General features: G+C 42.1%; 2 protein-coding genes across 4 annotated transcripts in view; both read left to right on the forward strand.

The window, feature by feature from the left end:
• The window catches only part of LOC106605289 (OTU domain-containing protein 7B-like), a 38,461-nt gene extending 21,799 nt beyond the window's left edge, over window positions 1–16,662 (forward strand). For both annotated transcript variants that reach the window (XM_014200762.2, XM_045718424.1), the window contains 11 exons: window positions 3,234–3,444; window positions 3,855–4,037; window positions 4,289–4,516; window positions 4,708–4,809; window positions 5,229–5,356; window positions 5,459–5,565; window positions 5,784–5,911; window positions 6,008–6,157; window positions 7,016–7,130; window positions 10,169–10,247; window positions 11,162–16,662. In XM_014200762.2, coding sequence (XP_014056237.1) covers window positions 3,360–3,444; window positions 3,855–4,037; window positions 4,289–4,516; window positions 4,708–4,809; window positions 5,229–5,356; window positions 5,459–5,565; window positions 5,784–5,911; window positions 6,008–6,157; window positions 7,016–7,130; window positions 10,169–10,247; window positions 11,162–12,643 — 2,787 coding nt within the window. In that variant the 5' untranslated portion in view covers window positions 3,234–3,359 and the 3' untranslated portion in view covers window positions 12,644–16,662. The remainder of the gene's footprint in view (window positions 1–3,233; window positions 3,445–3,854; window positions 4,038–4,288; window positions 4,517–4,707; window positions 4,810–5,228; window positions 5,357–5,458; window positions 5,566–5,783; window positions 5,912–6,007; window positions 6,158–7,015; window positions 7,131–10,168; window positions 10,248–11,161) is intronic.
• A 1,741-nt stretch (window positions 16,663–18,403) lies between these two features.
• LOC106605290 (myotubularin-related protein 11-like) overlaps window positions 18,404–20,475 on the forward strand; it is a 36,219-nt gene continuing 34,147 nt past the window's right edge. Inside the window, exons 1-2 of one of the 2 annotated variants that reach the window (XM_045718425.1) lie at window positions 18,404–18,891; window positions 20,327–20,430. In XM_045718425.1, the coding sequence (XP_045574381.1) occupies window positions 20,425–20,430 (6 nt within the window). In that variant the 5' untranslated portion in view covers window positions 18,404–18,891; window positions 20,327–20,424. The remainder of the gene's footprint in view (window positions 18,892–20,326; window positions 20,431–20,475) is intronic. The other variant, XM_014200763.2, reaches the window with a different exon arrangement.

A 20,475-nucleotide genomic window follows, 5' to 3' on the forward strand; every position in this document is an offset into this window, starting at 1 on the left:
GGTGTTAAAAAAAATAAAAACATGATTCATCAGGTGCGGTGGTGAAGAGTTCACTGAGTCAGAGCTGAGGCATGAACAGAGGGTGGATGAGTTGAGGCATGGGTGGTCCTAGATGACTGCAGATAACAAGGGCGGTAGTCCAGTCACAGCTTGAACTTCAGTACCCCAAAGCCATAACATGAGAGGTGGAACATTTGACCATATAGGATAGAAGGGAAATCGGGATTTAGACTCTAAGATGTACGCTAGGGTAGGGTGGTATACCGTTTTTTGCGGTATACCGTTATTGATGCTCAGACCGGTTTGGGTTTTTACTTTACCTTCTATAACGGTGTAATGAAACAGCAAGGAGCAGGTTTCGAACCCTCGACCTTCAAGCCCGAAGTCCGGCGCGCTATCGACTGTGCCGCAAAAGCATGCTCGGGCGGCAGAGTCGATTTCCGCGCTCATAAACCCAGGGTCGTTACAACGGTATTTGAATGTTTGATTTGTTAAACGGGATAACGTCCATTTTTATAGTTTACTTCGCTTCTTGAGTTATCGCTCTCCATTCTCTCCATGCTGCTTTCCACACAGACCTATCCCCGCCCCCTGTCTCTCAAGGAGGGCATTTGTTTTTCCTCGACCACGAGACACTTGCGTCCAGTCTGCATGTTCAATGCAGCATATGCAACAATGTTGATGACAATGATGCAGTTGTCACTTTGCTTATTAATATAAATCTACTAGCATTCTATAATTACACTATTAGCTTGTGTTTCTTACATCTGCAGACAGCTAGTTTGTTTTAGCAAGTTGTTCTTAAATCTTGTTAGCCGCTAATGCTAATCGCTAGCTAGCTAATACATTTACTGAGTAAGAGCAAGCGTAATTAGCTAAACAGCCTGATAATACCAGTGATGGTGTAGAACTTTATCAGCATGTTGTTTGTGCAACAGTATCTTCTAAATTGAAGAGGTGAACGCAAAGCAAGAATATGTTAGCTACATGAAGTAGCTAAGGGAACATTCAATGTAGCCCAAAATTATAGGGTCCCCTAGGAAACGTCTATCAGCGTTTTAGTTCCTACCCTGTCACAATATTTCCTCCCTGGCATTTTCATTTGTTTTTATGTCAAACACTGTATTAAAAGTGACCACTATTATATTCTAACTATATAATTAGAATATACATTCTATTTCCATGATTCCAACAGTTAACCTAAGTGTGTTGCTCTAAATTGCAAGTCAAATTGCAACATTTGGTTAAAGAAGGCCCAAATTGGTTGCCCATATTGTGCAGCCCTACATGGCAGTGTAGAAATGATCTCAAATGCAGAAATTGATAAAAAATTATGATTTTCTTTTTGGGTTGAAGTTTAATTGAACAGTATAAAACAATCAGAATGGAGACTACGTTTGTTTATGTGTAACTCTGTGTTTTTGTCACACTGCTTTGCTTTATCTTGGCCAGGTTGCAGTTGTAAATGACAACTTGTTCTCAACTGGCCTTCCTGGTTAAATAAAGGTGGGGGGAAAAAAATACCCATTGAAATCACTTAGAATCTATGTGTTGCCACCCTAGGGTCACGCACTACTCATAAAGCAAATTTACAACTTCTATTATTAAAAAACATAAAATACCATGATATAATATTTTGGCCATATCGCCCAACCCTACCCTAGGGTACCAAAGGATGTTGAAGTACTGCTTTAGGCAGTGTATGCTCAAAGAGAGCATAATCTCAATTCAGATATTTATACTGAACAATAATATAAATGCAACATGCAACAATTTCAAAGGTTTTACTCAGTTACAGTTCATATAAGGAAATCAGTCAATTGAAATAATACATTATTTTGGCCCTAATCTATGGATTTCACATGACTTGCAGGGATGTAGCCATGGGGGGAGCCAGGCCCAGTCAACCAGACTCCCACAAAATGGCATTATTATAGACAGTAATACTCCTCAGCATCCCCCACTCCCCCTCAGATGATCCTGCAGGTGAAGAAGCCGAATGTGGAGGTCCTGCGGTCTTTAGGCTGGTTTGACGTACTGCCAAATTTTCGACAACGACATTGGAGGCAGCTTATGGTAGATAAATTAACATTCAATTCTTTGGCAACAGCTCTTGTGAACATTCCTGCAGTCAGCATGCCAATTGCACGCTCCCTCAACTTGAGACATCTGTGGCATTATGTTCTTCATATGCCACACCTGTCAGGTGGATGGATTATCTTGGCAAAGGAGAAATGCTCACAAACAGGGAAGTAAACAAATTTGTGCACAAAATCTGAGAGAAATAAGGTTTTTTGTATGGAACGTTTCTGGGATTTTTATTTCAGCTCATGAAACATGGGACCAACTGTTTACATGTTATATATTTTGATGTATTATAGGTTACATATTGGCACAGTGCTACAGCCAAACACTAGGCTACCTTATGGACTGAGATGCTGACACTAGAAGCTTTTCTTATTTCTGTCAGGGACATTTCTAGTCATCCTTGCACTTGTAACGATTGCCCTCCATCTCTCCTTTCAATAGCCCATCTGTAGAAAATGTATTGTTCCCCAGTCTCGATGGGGGTCATCATTGCTATTTGCAACTCTGAAAACCTGTCACTGTTAACCTAGTAACATGACATTTTGCCTGATCCAGCTATGCCTCTTTTCAGTCATGTGCTTTCTATTGCCTATGGATTGTTGTAGTTTTAGACTTTTTCTAAACCCCAGTCATTGTTTGAGTACACCAGACCCTTTGTGTGCTGACTCTCTAAATGAGACTTCTTTGTGCGCTGTAGTTAGGAGTGTGCTGTGTAGGTAGAAAACAACCTAGAGACACATTCGCATCATCCCAACATGTTATCTTGTTGCTATGATTCAATGCAAATGTGAACGCCTTTTTTTAATTTGCTCAATGGCTCTGTGAGCAGCCTACCACAACAGTGGTCATGGGTGAGTGAGATGTGGCCAGGCATAGGGGTCAACAGGAAACTTATTTTCCACAGAGATGTTGCCCTTTACCAAAACAGGCTTACACATGGGTACTATGAAAGGGTCAGTGGGATTATGTTCCATCTTTTTTTGTGTTAGCTGTTAATAAGATTACATTTAACACACTTGAGTCCTTTTTCCTGGACCTATAACGTTACATTCCACAGTACCTGCATGCTGTACAAATGGATCATAGTTTGATGCCAATTCAGGTTTACATTTTCATCCGTTTTGCTTATTTTTGATTCTATTCAGGTTTGGCTGGACGTGTAAGGCAAGTTGAAGAGCCCCCCTTCCCCTTGGTCCAGTGGTCTTGTTGGGGAGGGCGGATCCCCTGGTTTTTTTTTCTGCCCTGATGCCGCCCTGTAAATTCATGATCACATGACCTTGGATATGGACGCAGTCCTGTCCGACTTTGTCCGTTCCACTGGAGCCGAACCAGGACTAGCCAGAGACCTGCTAGAGGGTGAGTTACAAGGCATTCTGGGGTAAAATAGATGGTTTTATGGCCAACTGCTAGGGAGAGGTATAAATTGAGCAGTGCACCTCCCAGTTAGAGCTGTTGGTTAGGTAAGGTATCATATAAAAGGAGGAAGTTAAATCCAGAAGAGACTCAACTCTTGTTGCCTAGCAGCAGCACAAGTTGCAGATAAGAATATGGGTTAAAAATGTAATGCACTGCAGTAGCTATACGGCAGTGAGAGACAAGACGTGCTCAAAATTCAAATATTTACTCAAGCAGTGGAATGTGCCAGTGGCCTTTACATAAGATAACAGTCGCTATGGTTTTGTTGACATATGGTAAATATTTAAAGTAATGATTGTTGAGCGGATCGGCTTTTTCTGTCAGGTTTGACTTGTCCTTTTCATTTGCAGGGAAGAACTGGGATCTCACCGCCGCCCTCAGTGACTTTGAACAGCTGCGACAGGTGCATGCTGGGAACCTGTCGTACTCTTTTGCTGAGGAGAGGACGTACCCAGCCCCGGAGAAGGAGATGGCCAGGGTGGGGCGGCCCCTTTTGCACCGTCACGAGGACGTGCTGCAAGGTGAGAACAATGGTAAGTGTAAAATAATATTTTGGGCATAATGTCACTTACTCACAACCACTTATCTGTTGTTGTCCTCTTGTTCTCTTCATTGTGATAAACTAGAACCCTCTCCTTTTTTTGTTTTGTTAATTCACTTTTTCTTTTTGTCAATTCTAAAGTCAGCCTTCCTTGTATACTTTCCAATTGTCCAATTTCTCTTTCCCACCCCTTCCCACAATTAACCTAAACTCCTCTTTTTTTTGTGATACCTCCCTCCGCAGCCACAGAGAAGCGTCTATCGAGAGGCATCTCCCATGCCAGCTCTACCATTGTGTCCCTGGCACGGTCACACGTCTCCAGTACTGGCAACTGTAGTAGTGAGCCCCTTCTGGACACGCCTTTGTGCACATTCCAGCTGCCCGATCTCACTGTGTACCGGGACGACTTCCGCGGCTTCATCGAGAGGGACCTCATTGAGCAATCTATGATGGTGGCCTTAGAGCACGCCGGTGAGTTTAACTGCACGGGTCCCACTGCTGCCACCATTTACAAATAAATGACTTTATTCACTTCTGAGGCAATCTTGTTAATTGTGTTGCGTAGATGACCGTCTACACCGTAGTTTCTCGGTACTACACGTGCGTTCTGAATTGTTTTTAGTGTGAATGAAACTGCGAGTGACTGTTCTGTTTACGTTAAGGCCGACTCAATTGGTGGACACGGGTGGGACCTAACTGTCAGAGTCTATTGCCATTGGCAACGAGTGGGGACGGAAACTGCCTGTTGCATGCAGCGTCATTGGGTGAGTGTCATAGCCTTTCAAACAAGATCCAAATCTAACGTGTTAGGTCATACTCTGCTATGTCAGTCAATGATGAGAGCTTCATTGTTAGCTGAAAGTAAGCCCTTGAATAATTGTGGTACACATTATAGCTAAGCGGCAGTGTCCTGCTGGAGAGGCTTAGCCCAGAGCAATTAATTAGGACCCAATTGAGGTGTAAGCGTTGTACGCAAAATGCCTTGTAATCCATCCTTAGAAATGGGGCTTTATTTGTGATATTCCTGAAGCTGAGGCCCATAATGGCAGTTTAGGCTAATTAAGAACAGAACTCCCACATCAAGCAACTTGCCTTTTGCCTTGAGTAAGGTTTGGATGTAACCACTGGTTTTCCTTTCTTTGGGATGGTGTTGTGTATACTATGTGCCTGTACGGCCTTGCAGGTATGTGGGGCTTTCATGACCGCGACCTGATGCTGCGGAAGTCTCTATATGCACTGATGGACCACGGCCAGGAGAGGGAGTCTCTGAGACGCAGGTGGAGGTGGCAGCAGACCATGCAGAATAAAGAGGTGGGGAATTCACTAGGATGGATCCATGTGAAACTTAGTCCAAGGGATTGTTTACAGTCCAAACTTCCATTTCAGTGTATTGAAGTGTGTGTGTGTCCACAGTCTGGTCTGGTGTACACAGAGGAGGAGTGGCAGAAGGAGTGGAATGAGCTGCTAAAACTGGCCTCCAGTGAACCTAGAATACACTACAGCACCAATGGCAGCAATGGGTAAGAATTGTCTCGGACACCTCTCACACGCATTATTTATGTTAAGTATGTATGCTATTATATTAAGTTTGAGGCATACCACATGCAGTTACGGCCCTTCATGAGCCTCTGTTTTGGAACAAAGACTTAAGATAGTAAGAGAGAAATGTTAGATAGTGGCTACCTATGTCACTTCCTGTGTGTTTCCTGATCTGACCCCGTTTGTTTCCTATGTGCAGGACGGAGTCATCAGAGGAGCCTGTGTACGAGAGTCTGGAGGAGTTCCACGTGTTCGTCCTGGCCCATGTCCTGAGGAGGCCCATAGTAGTGGTGGCAGACACCATGCTTAGGGACTCTGGAGGAGAGGGTAGGAAGACACATCCATAAGCTGTGCTTTATGAACTTTAGTGTTGTAATGGATTGTGATGTTTTATGCTAAACAGTATTCTCCTTCCCTTTCCAGCTTTTGCCCCCATCCCATTCGGAGGGATCTATCTGCCCCTGGAGGTGCCAGCTGCCAAGTGCCATCGCTCGCCCTTAGTACTGGCGTACGACCAGGCCCACTTCTCTGCCCTCGTCTCCATGGAGCAGAAGGGCGGCTCCAAAGAGCAAGGTAATGTTACGCAATCTTTATCAGCCTACTACAACACGCCAACACGTCTCATAGTGAAGTGGGCCACTTGAATAGACTACACCTCACCAAAGTGGAAATTAGAGGAACTGCACATCAATCATAGTCCCAAAATTGACTAACGTGTAAAAAAAAAAAAAAGATTATTTTTGGACATCAATGTGTTTCTAAAATGAAAAAGTCTGAGATTAGAGCTACCTGTGACATCTCTGATTCCTTTGTAATATTTGAAGGTTCGGTTTTGAATTCAAGTAATTCCCTTGACTGACACGGTGTTTGTTCATAAAATAACACTCACTTGACGTTCCGACTGAAGAGTAGCATTCTGATCTCACATCAGTCAAACACTGACGCTAAAGTTGGCTAGCTTGCTAGCTACTTCCAGACACAAATGAGAGAACACCTTCATCTGACCATTTTACTCACCCTAGAAGAGCTGGTTAGACTGTTCTCTTATCTAGAAGGGTTAGTGACTAACTGTCATACTGGCAACAATAAAAACATTTTTAGCCAGTCTTTACAGAAACATGTCAACTGGGTGTATGTCATTTGTAAATTCATCAATTATTCTGCATTCTGGGACTCTCAAACCAGAGTACTAATTGGGGTAGATTGCCAGTGTTTACGAACTCACCCCATGACCAACATCAAAGTACTCCTCCAAGACACGAATCTAGTATTTTCAGTTGCATTTTCTTAATGAGGCGTAGGAAAACTGAGGTGAAATTGGGTGTTACAGTCCCTCTTTAATTAGTACTTTGCATTAGTTGAATGACAATTGCTGGATGAAAGAATGCCTTTAATTTTACTTTGAACATTTTTGCTCTCTCTCCCTCACAGTTGTGATCCCTCTCACTGACTCAGAACACAAAATGTTGCCTGTACACTTTGCAGTGGACCCTGGGAAGGACTGGGAATGGGGCAAGGATGATGCGGACAATGTCATGTTGGCAAGGTATGACCCGAATCATTACACTTCAAATTGGGTCTGCATTACCCCCTCTAAAAACACACACACACACATACAGTCACTATGTCCTCATAGGACCTAGTATTCGTGGGTAGGGATTGACCCCTGCACCAGATTAGAGAAATGCTTGTCAGTGAGAGTGAGATTAGGACTAAATGCCTTCTATGATTGGAACAAGCGGAATACAGAAATAGCCTGAAATAAAAATAGCTGGATATTTATTCCATTGGATTAAGATTTGCTGTTGTGTTTCAATTGGAATGGTGTACAAAAATAACTTAAATGGAATTAATACAGTGCCTTCAGAAAGTATTCACTCTCCTTGATTTTTTCCCCCCACATTTTATAGTTACAGCCTGAATTTAAAATTGATTAAATTGAGGTTTTGTCTCTGGCCTACACACAATACCCCATAATGTCAAAGTGGATATTTTTTTTTTTTTGACATTTTTACTAATTCATAAAAAATGAAAAGCTGAAATGTCTTGAGCCAGTAAATATTCAATCCCTTTTGGTATGGTAAGCCTAAATAAATTCAGGAGTAAAAGTCACATAAGTTGCAATAAGTGTTTAAGGTGTTTAAGTCGAGCAGTGAATTTCAAAAACAGATTCAACCACAAAGATCATGGAGGTTTTCCAATGCCTCGCAAAGAAAAGCACCTAATGGTAAATACATTTTTTTAAATAAAAATAAGCAGACATTGAATACCCCTTTGAGCATGGTGAAGTTATTAATTACACTTCGGACGGTGTATCAGTGACTAAGATACACGCAGCCTTCCTAACGCCGTTGCCGGAGAAGAAGGAAACCGCTCAGGGATTTCACTATGAGGCCAATGGTGACTTTAAAACAGTTAAAGTTTAATGACTATGACAGAACTTCGGACTATAGTGATAGAACTCCACAATAGTGCTGAGCAGTTGGTCGTTTTGGTTTGATTATTAAAAATAATCACTTTTTTCAGTTTCGGTTATTTGGGTTGAATGCTGTAACACTGAATAAAACAATAAATAAAAGTCTCATGATGGTAGTGACTGTCCATTACTGCTTATAATTTATTAACCATAATTTATTCATATTACTTTAAAATATTTCAGTTCTGTATATTACATTTGTTTAATGGCTTTATTTATTTTTTTAGTTCTTCAAAGCAAATAAGGCATACTTTTATGACTGCTGTATACTGTATTTTCAGGTAGAGTTAACTAGCAAAGCAACAGCTGCTTTCTATGTCCCCTCACGATCAAGCATTCTTGTCTCTTCTGTAGCAGGCGTAAAAGAAACACAGACCGACAAGTAGATGTGCAATGATTTATGGTCATTGTAGTTTATTTCATTTAGAGGCGAAAGAAACACACACCTCTTTAGGCGAGGTGCTGGCTAGCGGAATAGAACACTTGAAAAATGAAAGGAGAGCCGCACACTCTAGGAGCTCAGATTAAATAATTGAATAACCTAATGTCCAACATTTTGACAGACAAGCTGTCTTCATCAGGGTATAATGACAAACACTGCAGGGTGACTAGTTTATATAGTGTCAAAGGACACACAGGTGTGTTAATTACCACATTTTAAGCACCAAAATATTTGTTTGCTGGAAACTAGAGCTCACTACTCCATCGCATAGTTCTGCGTGGATCGGATTTATCTCTAGAGAAACTGCAATGTGCACATTGAGCTCACAGGGGGATAAAAATGGATTTCAAATAATTGAACCAACATTGGTCAACTAGTTAATTAAAAGGAAAAATAACTTACATTTCATAAAATCTCTCAGCACTACTCCCCTCTACTAAACTAAATGGCAGAGTGAAAAGAAGGATGCCTGTACAGAATAAAAATATAGAATCAAATATTCCAAAATATGCATCCTGTTTGCAATAAGGCACTAAAGTAAAACTGCGAAGAAATTAACTTTGCCCTGAATTCGAAGTGTTATGTTTGGGGCGATCACAACACATCACTGAGTACCACTTCATATTTTCAAGCATGGTGGTGGCTGCGTCCTGTTATGGGTATGCTTGTCATCGGCAAGGACTATTGAGTTTTTTAGGCTAAAATTAAATGGAATCGAGCTAAGCACAGGCAAAATCCTAGAGGGAAACCTGCTTCAGTTTGCTTTCCAACAGACACTGGGAGACACATTCACCTTTTAGCAGGACAATAACCTAAAACACAAGGCCAAATATACACAGGCATTACTTACCAAGATGAAATTGAATGTTCCTGAGTGGCCAAGTTACAGTTTTGACTTAAATAGGCATGAATATATATGGCAAGACTTGAAAAGGGCTCTCTATCAATGATCAACAACCAATTTGACAGAGTTTGAAGAATACAATAATCTAGTATTTTACAATCCAGGTGTGCAAGGCTCTTAGAGACCTACCCAGAAAGACTCATGGATGTAATCGCTGCCAAAGATAATTCCAACATGTATTGACTCGGGTGTGAATACTTATTTCTGTATTTCATTTTCAATAAATTATCAAAGATTTCTAAAAACGTGTGGTATAACATTGAGGTATTGTGTGTAGATGGGTGCGATTATTTAATCCATTTTGAATTCAGGCTGAAACACAACAAAATGTGGAATAAGTCAAAGGGTATGAATACTTTCTGAAGGCACTGTACATAGTTTGTCTGAAAATGGATTATAGAAATATTTGTATGGGGGCATTAGTATTTCAGCTCTGCACAATTATGCATTCAGGTTGGCTACATTTCTGACACGGTATATTATTTATGCATTATGAAAGGTTACATAGTTTCAGCTGAGCCGTTTGGTGCTCAGGACTTGAACAGATGCCACGCCATTAGCCCAGTTTGAATAACCGACATGTTACCAGACATCACTTATGTAGCCTCGTTCTTATTTTCCTTTCTCTAAATGATGCATGTAATATTCTGGGAAGCAGCCTTTTCTCTAAATGTTTCACCCAACATGGTGTTACTGTTAGGGGCATGACGAGGTGATTTCACCCTCCGTTTGAACTTTGACCTGTCTCTCTTCCTCCCTCAGTGTGACCCTGTCCCTGGAGGCAAAGCTCCAGCTGCTACACAGCTACATGACTGTCACCTGGCTGCCCCTGCCCTGTGAGGTATCTTTTGTGTTCTCATTCACTAAGGGAGAATCCTAACTCTTAACACATTTCCCTCAGTCATGCATTGATGTCAATCGGAGACTAAGTGATCATTTGAGTTAAGTGCCGGTTTGGATTCAGCCCTGGTTGCAGATAATTTTGTAACAATAACTTACCTGAACACCCTCCCCCTTCAAATAGTTTCTGAATGTGAAGCTTAGATCATATGCTACCTACCTGGTTACGCATGTTGTAATGGATGATTCAATTGAAAACAGATTTGAGAGCTATTAAATGTAGATAAGCTATTTACAGTGTTACATAACTGTGTGGGTTTCTGTTATTAGGTGGGTTGTAATTTTCTGTTTTGATCTAGTCGGTAGTCATTTCCCCTCTGCTTCACAAATTCCATGTGAAAACAAACCACACATAAAATGACGTCACACTAAATGGTTTGAGTGGCCTTTTCGTGCATTCCAATCTAATGCCGGGGAGTTAGAAAGGAATCTCAACCTCATGGCAATTTCACCGTTAACCTCTAGTGAGAAGTAGCAATAGAAGGATCGCTGTTGAAGATCTGTGAGGTTTTCTTGGCCTTTCCAATAAAAACGAGGATGTTGGCGTTACCTTTAGCTCTTCGGTTGTCATGGTAATGGGGCTTGGCAGAGAGGACCGTTTTTATAACTGTCCATTGTGTGAACTAGTGTGACGTCTTCATTGTAGGTCACACCGTCTCCAATTATAGCGTGTACATTTTCCAATAGAATTTATAGAAATGGCAAAGAAGCTTTCTGAACTGAGTCATCTGTACCTCTCACTCCTGCTCTTAATCTCTCTGTTGCTTTCTGCGTCACTCACACCTGCTCCCTGTTTCTTTTTTAAATTCAATTTCTCTTCCCTATAATTCATCATTGGTGTGTCTGTTCTTTCAGCAGGCACCTTTGGCCCAGCCCGAGTCCCCCACCGCCTCTGCAGGAGAGGACGCCCGCACCCCTCCCGACTCAGGAGAATCCGACAAGGAGTCGGTCAGCAGCAGCTCCAACGGTGATGCAATGACGGCACCAGGGGCGGCCAGCGCAGGTAGTGTGTCGACCAAGAACAGCTCCTCCTCCTCCAGCTCGTCCAGTAACACCTCGGCAACATTGACGACGGGTACGGGGGCAAAGGAGAAGACCAAGAAGGAGAAAGACAAAGACAAGAAGAGAGCTGACTCTGTGGCCAACAAGCTGGGCAGCTTCGGCAAGAGCCTGGGCAGCAAGCTGAAAAAGAACGTGGGCGGGCTGATGACGGGGAAGAATGCAGGAGGAGGCGGGGCCAAGCAGGAGGGCACAGAGAAGAAGAAAAGTTCGCTGAGGGGGCGGAAGGGCAGCAAGGACAGCTCGCCTTCGGCCCATGCCTCCGAGGACTCTGGGAAGGGCTCGCCGTCATCGGGCAGCGAGCGTCAGAATGGCACAGGCAGCGGAAGCAGAGAGTGTGACCCATATAAGTACAGTGCCGACGTGAAGGCGAGCCTGGGCATCCTGCGGGCGGCCATGCAGGGCGAGAGGAAGTTCATCTTTGCTGGCCTGCTCACCACCAGCAACCGCCAGCCCTTCCAGGAGGAGATGATCCAGCGCTACCTGTCTGACGCTGAGGAGCGCTTCCGGGTAGAGCAGGAGCAGCAGCGGAGAGAGGCAGAGCGGAAAGGAAGCACCAACGGCATCCAGCAGCCCAAGAAGGAGGCAACGATTGGCACAGAGGTGGGCTACCGCACTTATGAACCAAAAGAAGAGCCGGCTGAGAGCTCACCGCCCACATTCAACCACCTCAAGTCGTCTTCGTTCAGCCCCTCGCTCTACTCTGGCGTGGTGCCCATCCCCCGGCCAACCTTCATGGATCAGCCACCCTCCCCGGCCCCCGTCCCGCTTACTCAGCACCCACACATGCACGGCTACATGGAGACGCGGCGCCAGCTTGCAGGTGGCTCCCCAGCCTCGTCTTATCCTGGTCTGCCTTCCTACGCCACCCTCCCCCGCCACTGCCCCATGGCGCAGGGCCCCCCTCACCCCCAGTACCACCCCCCGCAGGCACCGGTACCCCTCAGCCCCTTTCGCCTCATCCCCTCTTCTTTCACACCCTCATACCTCCCCGAGCACGACCCTCCAGACTACCCCACCTCAGAGCCTGTAAGCGGGGGCTACGCTAACGGATTCCGGGACGTGCGCTCTGGCCTGGATGTTCCTCGCAGCGGACCTCTCCCGGTCAGGCACTACTCCCTGGGCAGCGCCGGAGGCCTGTCTAGCCTCCAGTCCAGCCGCTGCCGGACGCCAAGCTGCAACTACTACGGACACCCCGAGACGGGCAACTACTGCTCCTGCTGCTACCGAGAGGAGCTGAAGAGGAGGGAAACGGAGCCGGCCATCCACAGGTTCTGAACGAACGCACGGACTGACCAGAACTGGCTTTGTGGCCACCAACCACAAGGAAACTGATGGATGAGGTTTCCTGCTATAGGACGATACAGATCCTGGCCCTCTCCTCGCATCACTTCCTTCTCTAAAGTTAACACTGTGTGTGGAGACCGTCCTGGACAGGATCGGTACAGTGACTGGAGAGAAGGTGGCTGGCGGCTGCTGCGGCGGGCGTTAGACAATAGGACTGTGCACTTCTCTTACATTTGCTGTGGCTCTTATGCAGGCTGTGTGTGTGTGTGTGTGTGTGTGTGTGTGTGTGAGAGAGTGAGAACTGCAGGCTCTCCTCCGCTTTGTCCCCTCGTCACCTCGCAACTGTCTCCTCCTGGTGGAGAGAATGTATACGGCAGGCGATACACGCACTCTTACGTCCACATTACACACACAAACTAACACTGCACAAGCACAACCTGAAACTTCTTGATTATCACTCCTCTATATGTGGAGACAACCTATATTTGGCCCTGTAAATTGATGGTATTTTAACATATGAATCAGCCCTTCGATGTCTTGTTAGTCTATTCAACCAGAGGGTTAGAGATGTATGCAGACGGACTAGCCTAGGGCATTACTGTTTACCGGGTGCTCATGTATGACTTGGGAATGAACGGAGCTCTTTCCTGATGAGTAGTTGGGTTTCTTTTGCGTTGGTCCTCGCTCTTGTAATGCAAATTGAAACTACAGTATTATGTTACAGTAGTTGCTGTTCTGTGGGCTGCAATGGTGCTGCTAACGTTCCAGAATGCAACAGACCCCCTCTATACATGTTCATCTCAAATATAAACAGGCAAACAGATAGCCCTATCCACCCTTAAGATGCCTTTTATGGCAAAGTAACCATCCAATCTAAATTCACCATTGTGTCCAAACCATATTGTGTCCAGATGTCAGTCAACTTCTACCATTTTTAGATGTCTCCCAGTATCAATTATAGAACAAACATGGCAGAGTACTGTGGTAGATATTCCGAATGACTAATATACAGTATTTAATAAGGTTGCTAGAATCTTACTGTTCCTGACTTGTTTTCGTCATTTTATATCCATCATGAAAATGAGGCATTTCGATAATATGCTGGTACATTTAGGGTCATCCAACACTACTAAACCGGAATTCAAAACACAAACTCCCCTCGCATTTTCAGCTCGACCTCAAGGTAATCAGTATATGCTAAACTGATAAACGTTCACATTTTGGTTGAAAAAGACACTGTCCATTGTAACATTCATTGTCCACTTACATTGTAACTGTCAATTAGTCTCTGCTTCTCTTGTGGCTGAGAAAGGTAACAAGTATTTTCTGGAAACTCGTCCATAGGGCTGTGTTACTTTGGTCTAAATATTCATGTAATTTTTCGTGAATACCTACTTATGGCAAACCCCAAATTCCTGACATGGACACCCCATTGATCCGATTCAAAACAAGTTGGATTATTCAACCCAACTCCCCTTCAAGTCCTATTGAGGGCATTGTGTTGATTCCAAACAAGTGACTGACCCCTGTCGCTTAACCTCTTTCTGCACAAATTCAAGCACTTTCCTAATGTCCGTAGACATTTTGTTACCGTTTTGAAGGTATCTGACTGTTATGTTGTCCTTAGGTCATGTCAGAACTGTAGACACTGCCACCTCTACTTGCGGGAGGGCAGATGCATGGGCTAGAACCCCTTCTCTAAGGATTCAGTTACCATGGGTACAGCTTTTTGGTGCCAGTGTTGTGGTTTAACTCTATTTCCTAGTTGCCTTTTTCAGTCTCTTGTCCTTGTGGCATTACAGTCTTGTTTGTATGTTTTACAAAATGTGCATCAGGTGTACACTACTCGTTTTTGCTGCAGTTTCTCTTCTGGTATTTTTGTACCCTACTCAGTGTAAAGCCCCTGTTTTCATTATTTAAATTTTGCACCCAGACATGGAGTCATTGTTCGAAGATCATAACAAAGCGATTTAGAGATCAAATGTAAAAAAATATATATAAATAATAATTCTGGAGATTGGAACATATCAAATTTTTTAGATACTGTCTTGGTCTCATGTTACTCTCAATGATTTGCAGATTAGGAATAGATTTTTTTTCTCATCACCAATGTATTAACACTTTCTCATCCAAGCCGTGTTATTACCAATGAGCCATGTAGACTCATGAGGAAGACAGGGGTGGTTCTGGGGGGGTGGCCAGGGGGGGCCAGTGCCCCTGTGACAACAATTTTGGACCCCCTTGTGGCCCCCCCTAAATGTGGAGTATGAAATTATTTTGACATAGCAAAAATTAGTTATCGTTCTTTTTATACATCCGTTATTAGACAGTGGCAACGCGGAACACTAATGATTATGAACATGGTCTTTTGCCTGCTAATGCCTGTAATGCAGTGAAGAAAACGATATGACAACAATAACGTCTAATGTAACTGGCCCCTCTAACAGTACAACTGGCCCCAGCTTGGCCCCCCCAGTTGAAATGGTGTAGAACCGCCACTGGAAGAAGACCAATCTTCCTGACTTGATAAACAACATTCGTTTAGTCTTTTCACTTGAAGCACAATGGTGTGAGAATATCTGTATGCAATTCACTGCCTTGCCCAATGGATGGCGCTCTTGTGTTTGTTCAGTGTTCCTGGAAGTTTCCATGCCCTACTTAACCAAAAATACAAAAGAGAACAATTTAAGGGTACTAAGATTTGAGTTTATTTCCAAAAATACAATTTGCCAAGGGTATGAGGGACTTTAAGTAACATTTGTCTTTTGAGAGGTAGTTCAAACATGCGGCTCAAAATAGTCACCCTTCAAGGGATGCTCCATGACTTCGAGGTGGCATGTGCATCTTGAATTGGAACCAACCATTCCCCACAATACCATTATGCTATATCCAAAACAATATTACTCTGTGTGTGTGTGTGTGCGCGCGCTTACGCTGTATGAAATCTTTTTGCAACAAAAAAATTGCAGCTCATAAGGCACAAACAAGAGGTCATCTTTAATGGAAAGATGATGGCTAACTAAGAAATGGGTGTATGTGTGCTTTCTCCTCTCAATGTAATAATATTAGCTTACGTCAACAATTTTTTTATTTTAAGAATTGGATGGCTTACAGACAACATCTTGAACATTTTGACTTATAGACTGCAAACATTTTTGTATAAAAAAAAAACAAATGACAGTGAGGTTGTATATGTTGAAGTTATTTTTGTAAACCCAAAGTTTTACAATGTTTTTAAAGATAATCTATATTGACGGATGCTAAAATGAGTGGAATATAAGCTTGTAATAGCCTGGGTTTATGGAGGAGTCAGTATTCACCAGAATGGACAGTTTGGCTGTCAAGGTTGATCACAAAAGAGCCTCCTAAACTCAAAGGTTTCTCATTAGCAAACTAGTTTCCTCATTGCTGACCTGACAATATGATTTGAGAATATATATTTATAGTAAGATTTTTTTTCTTCCGAAGTTTCCTTTTGGAATGTTTAGTTGAGAAACTTTTAGTATGTTATGTGTCAAGCAGACTGTTTTTATTTGAATTTTACGTGTGTTCATTTTTGTTTCTCACCACCAATCCATGCAATGCTAACACATTACGGTAATGATTCAATACTTGATTGTTGGTGTTTTCAACTTATGCTCTTGCTGCAATCCCTCTCTAGGAATAAGATGGCTTTGAATTTGTTTTACAAAGTAACTGACCCATTATTTTTATATTGTACATTTTCTCTCATTTCTATGGGACAGAATAGTCATCAGCAACATGAACATGGGAAACTTTAGTTGCATGGAACTGGAACTGTTGCATGTAAATTACTCCATTTAACCAAATTTGTGCATTATTTTGAGCTGATTTGGGCTGTCCTGGTTTTTTGACCTGTTTTTTAATTTTATTTTCTCTTTTCATGTTTGGAGAGGAGAGGCTGTGACAGTGCAATCTGGATGGAAAGAACATCTGATTTATTTTTATTTTTTTTGCACTGTTTGAATAAATTCTCATTTGTATTTCAACAACATGGTGGCAATCCAAATGTTTTACTCGGTTTCTGACTGTTTTTGGGGGGGTTACAAATGTAGGTGTTCCAGAGATGTATAGAAAAGGGATCGTCTGTTTTTCAATGTACTCATTGGATGTACAATGTTGGATGAAAGGTGAGAATTGGTATTATCTTGATCTAAGGATGATGTAATTGTGACACCATTGATTTCAAATCTTTCGTGGCCAGAATACGTAAACATAAATGGTACCGTTCGTCCATTACATTTATCGATCATCTGACCAAATGACACCAGATTTGAGTTCTGGGTTAACTGCGATTTACATTGTTAGAATCAATGTGTACATCGATTCATCTACATCTGATGCCAGCCAGTAGATATAAATGTTCAAAACTATTGTATTATATTGTCCAATTATCAATTGTGTTGAAACACTCAAGTCTCTCTCTCGCTTGGTTGATTAAACAGCAAAAGCTGTTTTTACGTATTAGAAACAACTTGTTACAACATTACACATTAGAAGTAACTTTCACTCAGATGATGCAGCTGGCAGTGTCCTGAAGCTGTTCTATGTATTAGAGAAATTGGAGACCCTTATGTAATATTGAATAGGGTCCCATGTGGTAGAACGAGGTTTGGATTTATAACTCGTTCACAAGGACACGGTCTCCCCACCTGGCTGTTAGGAGGGACAGACTGTACTTTATCCATTTTAGAATTTCTATTTGCTCATCGAAAGGAATTTCTTCAGTACATTCCCGCTGGAATATTCTTCCAATAGCATTTATCTGCATTACTGCAGTACTACCTTTCTACATTGTCAGTTCAGATGACAGAGCAGCCGTACCTCAGACGTTTATCATTTATCAAAGGATCAACTGCAGGTACTGTATCATTCATATCCATCACTTGCCTGTGTTAAGACTAACCTACAAATGGGTGCCTTTTTTAGGGCTTTTATCTTGTAGGTAGTTTACTACTGGTAATTTATTTAGATTTTGAAATAGTATTTTTTCTTTGATTGCTTCTGTGCTCTTTAAGCCTAGTCATCCTCATGGTATTTTCTTGTTTACATTGTTGCTTCCATTCTCGTTTGAAATTCTCAAGGTAGGCGAAAGGTTGAACCCTTAGTGACAATGCCATTTTACAGAATACTACAAATGCAGCATCCAGTTCATTCTGCATTAGTAACATGGGTATAATGATTTACAACTATTTTATAAGCATGTATGATCCTGTAAAATGTTATAGGGCTGTTGATGTTAAGTATCTATATTGAAGTTAACAATGGGACAACACTATCACGTTTTTATTTCTGCACCTCAGGCTGTTTCGATAGTTCTAATTTCGGTGAATCAGTTTGTCAATTAAAAATGACTTAATGTAATATTGGAGGCAAAACACTTGAATTTAGAAATATATTTGCATCTGTGTATAGGCCTGTATTCAACAACCTATTAAACGGCCCATTTGAACCATCTCCATTTCCATAAAACTAGGCCTACTTCAAAAGCTCTACATACTGTCTGCCTCACCTTTCCTAAATTACAGCGTTCTTCATTGTCCTGAAGAACTGAACTGCTTTAGTCTCAGTGCTGTGACACCTCGTTCAACTAACCAAGACCTTGATTACCTGAATAAGGTGGCTTAATTTGCAGGGCCATTATAGAAGTACAAACTGCTGGTGAAAAATTGGGATCCTATTAGATGCTTTTTACACTGCTGGCCCTTTAAGAGGCTGTACTGCACTTGCTTTTTTCACTGGTGTGTCATTTTAACTATGGCGAGGGAATCAACAAATGGAAAAGGAAAGGGTACAAGCAGTGGTAAACATTTCTTCCACATTCCAGTGACTAACAACTATAGGCAATATTCCTGACAGGCGGTACATTTATGTGGGGCGTGCACTACACGGTAGCCTACATACATGGATTCTTTCGGCAATGATAACCGTGAAAGAAACGAAATTAGTTTTCTGATTCACAGAGACTACCTCTGTTCTCGAAACCGGTGATGCAGGGTATCGCTGACATTCGAAGAAAGTGGACCGTTTCTTATGTTTTCCTGATACAGACATGGAGCGATTAAAGGCCCTTTTTCTTCTCGCTATCGAAAAAAACGTAAATTAACTAAGGTCTACTTTCTATATTTCGTTCCCGAGAGAGTTGAGTATTGGACGTCAAAATGTTAACTGGATCCAAAACCACGTTCAAAGTGAGACAAATGGTCCCAGATATAAAGGTAGGCTTTCCACTCAATGTTTTAATATTCTGTTAGATTTGTTTCGTGTTCTGAAAGGTAGCTTGCCGTGGGTCAACTTTTTAGCTACCAATGAGAAGAATAAACTGAAATACTTTGTTCCATCATTGGTGAACTATATAAACAGATGTAGAGGCCACCTAGATATCTTGCTGTGTTCAGAAAGGTTAGTTACAATGTGTTCAACTAATTCGTCAATGTATCGAATTCTATGAAGCATTGTAAGACGTATTACTTGTGGAAACAGTTTAATGGTTTGATGCCCTTCAGTCTGTCTGTGGAATGTAGGTTTTTTATTCTTACTGTCTGGGACTAAGGGGGTTGTTTTGTTTTTATACAGCATCCAAAAGAAGCTGTCCATCGTAGCATTCTTTGTTTTATGCACTAGGTTTCTGTATGGTGAAGAGGCACATGTGCACTGATTAATTTTGCCTGCTTGGATTTTATTAATTATTATCCATACCAAACGATGGCATGTGCAATGAATGCCCATATGGTTAATAGGGATTTAGAGCTGGTGGACTGAACTTAACTTAAACCCTACAGACAGTGTACAGTTGCATACTGTACAGTATTATATGAGAAGAATGAAATGTGGGAATATGAATTGACTAGACAAGTGGGATTAGCCTACATATTCAAGACCTTGGATCATTAGGCATAGAGTGATGCCTGTTTTCTTAAATAACTTCTAACTACTCTTCAGCAGCACCTCTTGATTCTAAACTTGGGTGGCCAGGAAGCAATCATCCAGGAAGCTGCTACCATCACACACTTTATCACTAAAGGCATATATATATATTTATTTATATATATATATATATATATATATATATTTATTTATTTATTTATTTATTTATTTTGAACCTGAGACCTGTGGTTTCTTAACATTCAGGTTTATTTCTGAGATCTTTCATCATGTGTTGTGGCCTTGAATTTTTGTTGTTGTTGCACAGAACACATTGTGGTGTAGCTCTGGATGGGTCTGTCTACACTGTTGATGCCTTCAACTCTGTTATACCACCACAAAGGGATCAACCTTTTACCTACAGTATGTCAGTGAACATGCTTTATCACGCCCGTCTTTGGGAAAAGTATTTTGTAAAGGCAGCAGCCATGCAGATTTACAGAGATACAAGAGATTTGGACATCATTGCATGGAAGACGGTGTCTGTGTGAACACATTCGGGGCGAGGGACATGTCTATAAGCAATTAAAACCAATCTAAATCGAACAAACTTGGTGAAAATTGGTCGACTGATTTATTACAGTGATGGTCAGAGCCTAGATATTTCCTTAGAATTTTAAATTTGATGCTAGTGTGTTGGTGCGCTCTGTGCTGCTTAGCTCTTCCTCCACGGTTATTCTGAGAAGCCGCAGGGGGAAACGATAACGGATGCCTCAACTCCACCCTCAGGCGTTGCTGCTCACATGTTGCGCTAATCACCCCCACTCCACATCTGACTGTTGCCATGGAAACGACAGCCTGAGGTGCAGGAGGTTTTGAATTTGATTATGAATGTAAGTACCCAATAGAAATAGCAGTTTCTTTTAGCCATTTTGAAA

The sequence above is a fragment of the Salmo salar genome, chromosome ssa05 (assembly GCF_905237065.1).
Source record: "Salmo salar chromosome ssa05, Ssal_v3.1, whole genome shotgun sequence".
NCBI classification, from domain to species: domain Eukaryota; kingdom Metazoa; phylum Chordata; class Actinopteri; order Salmoniformes; family Salmonidae; genus Salmo; species Salmo salar.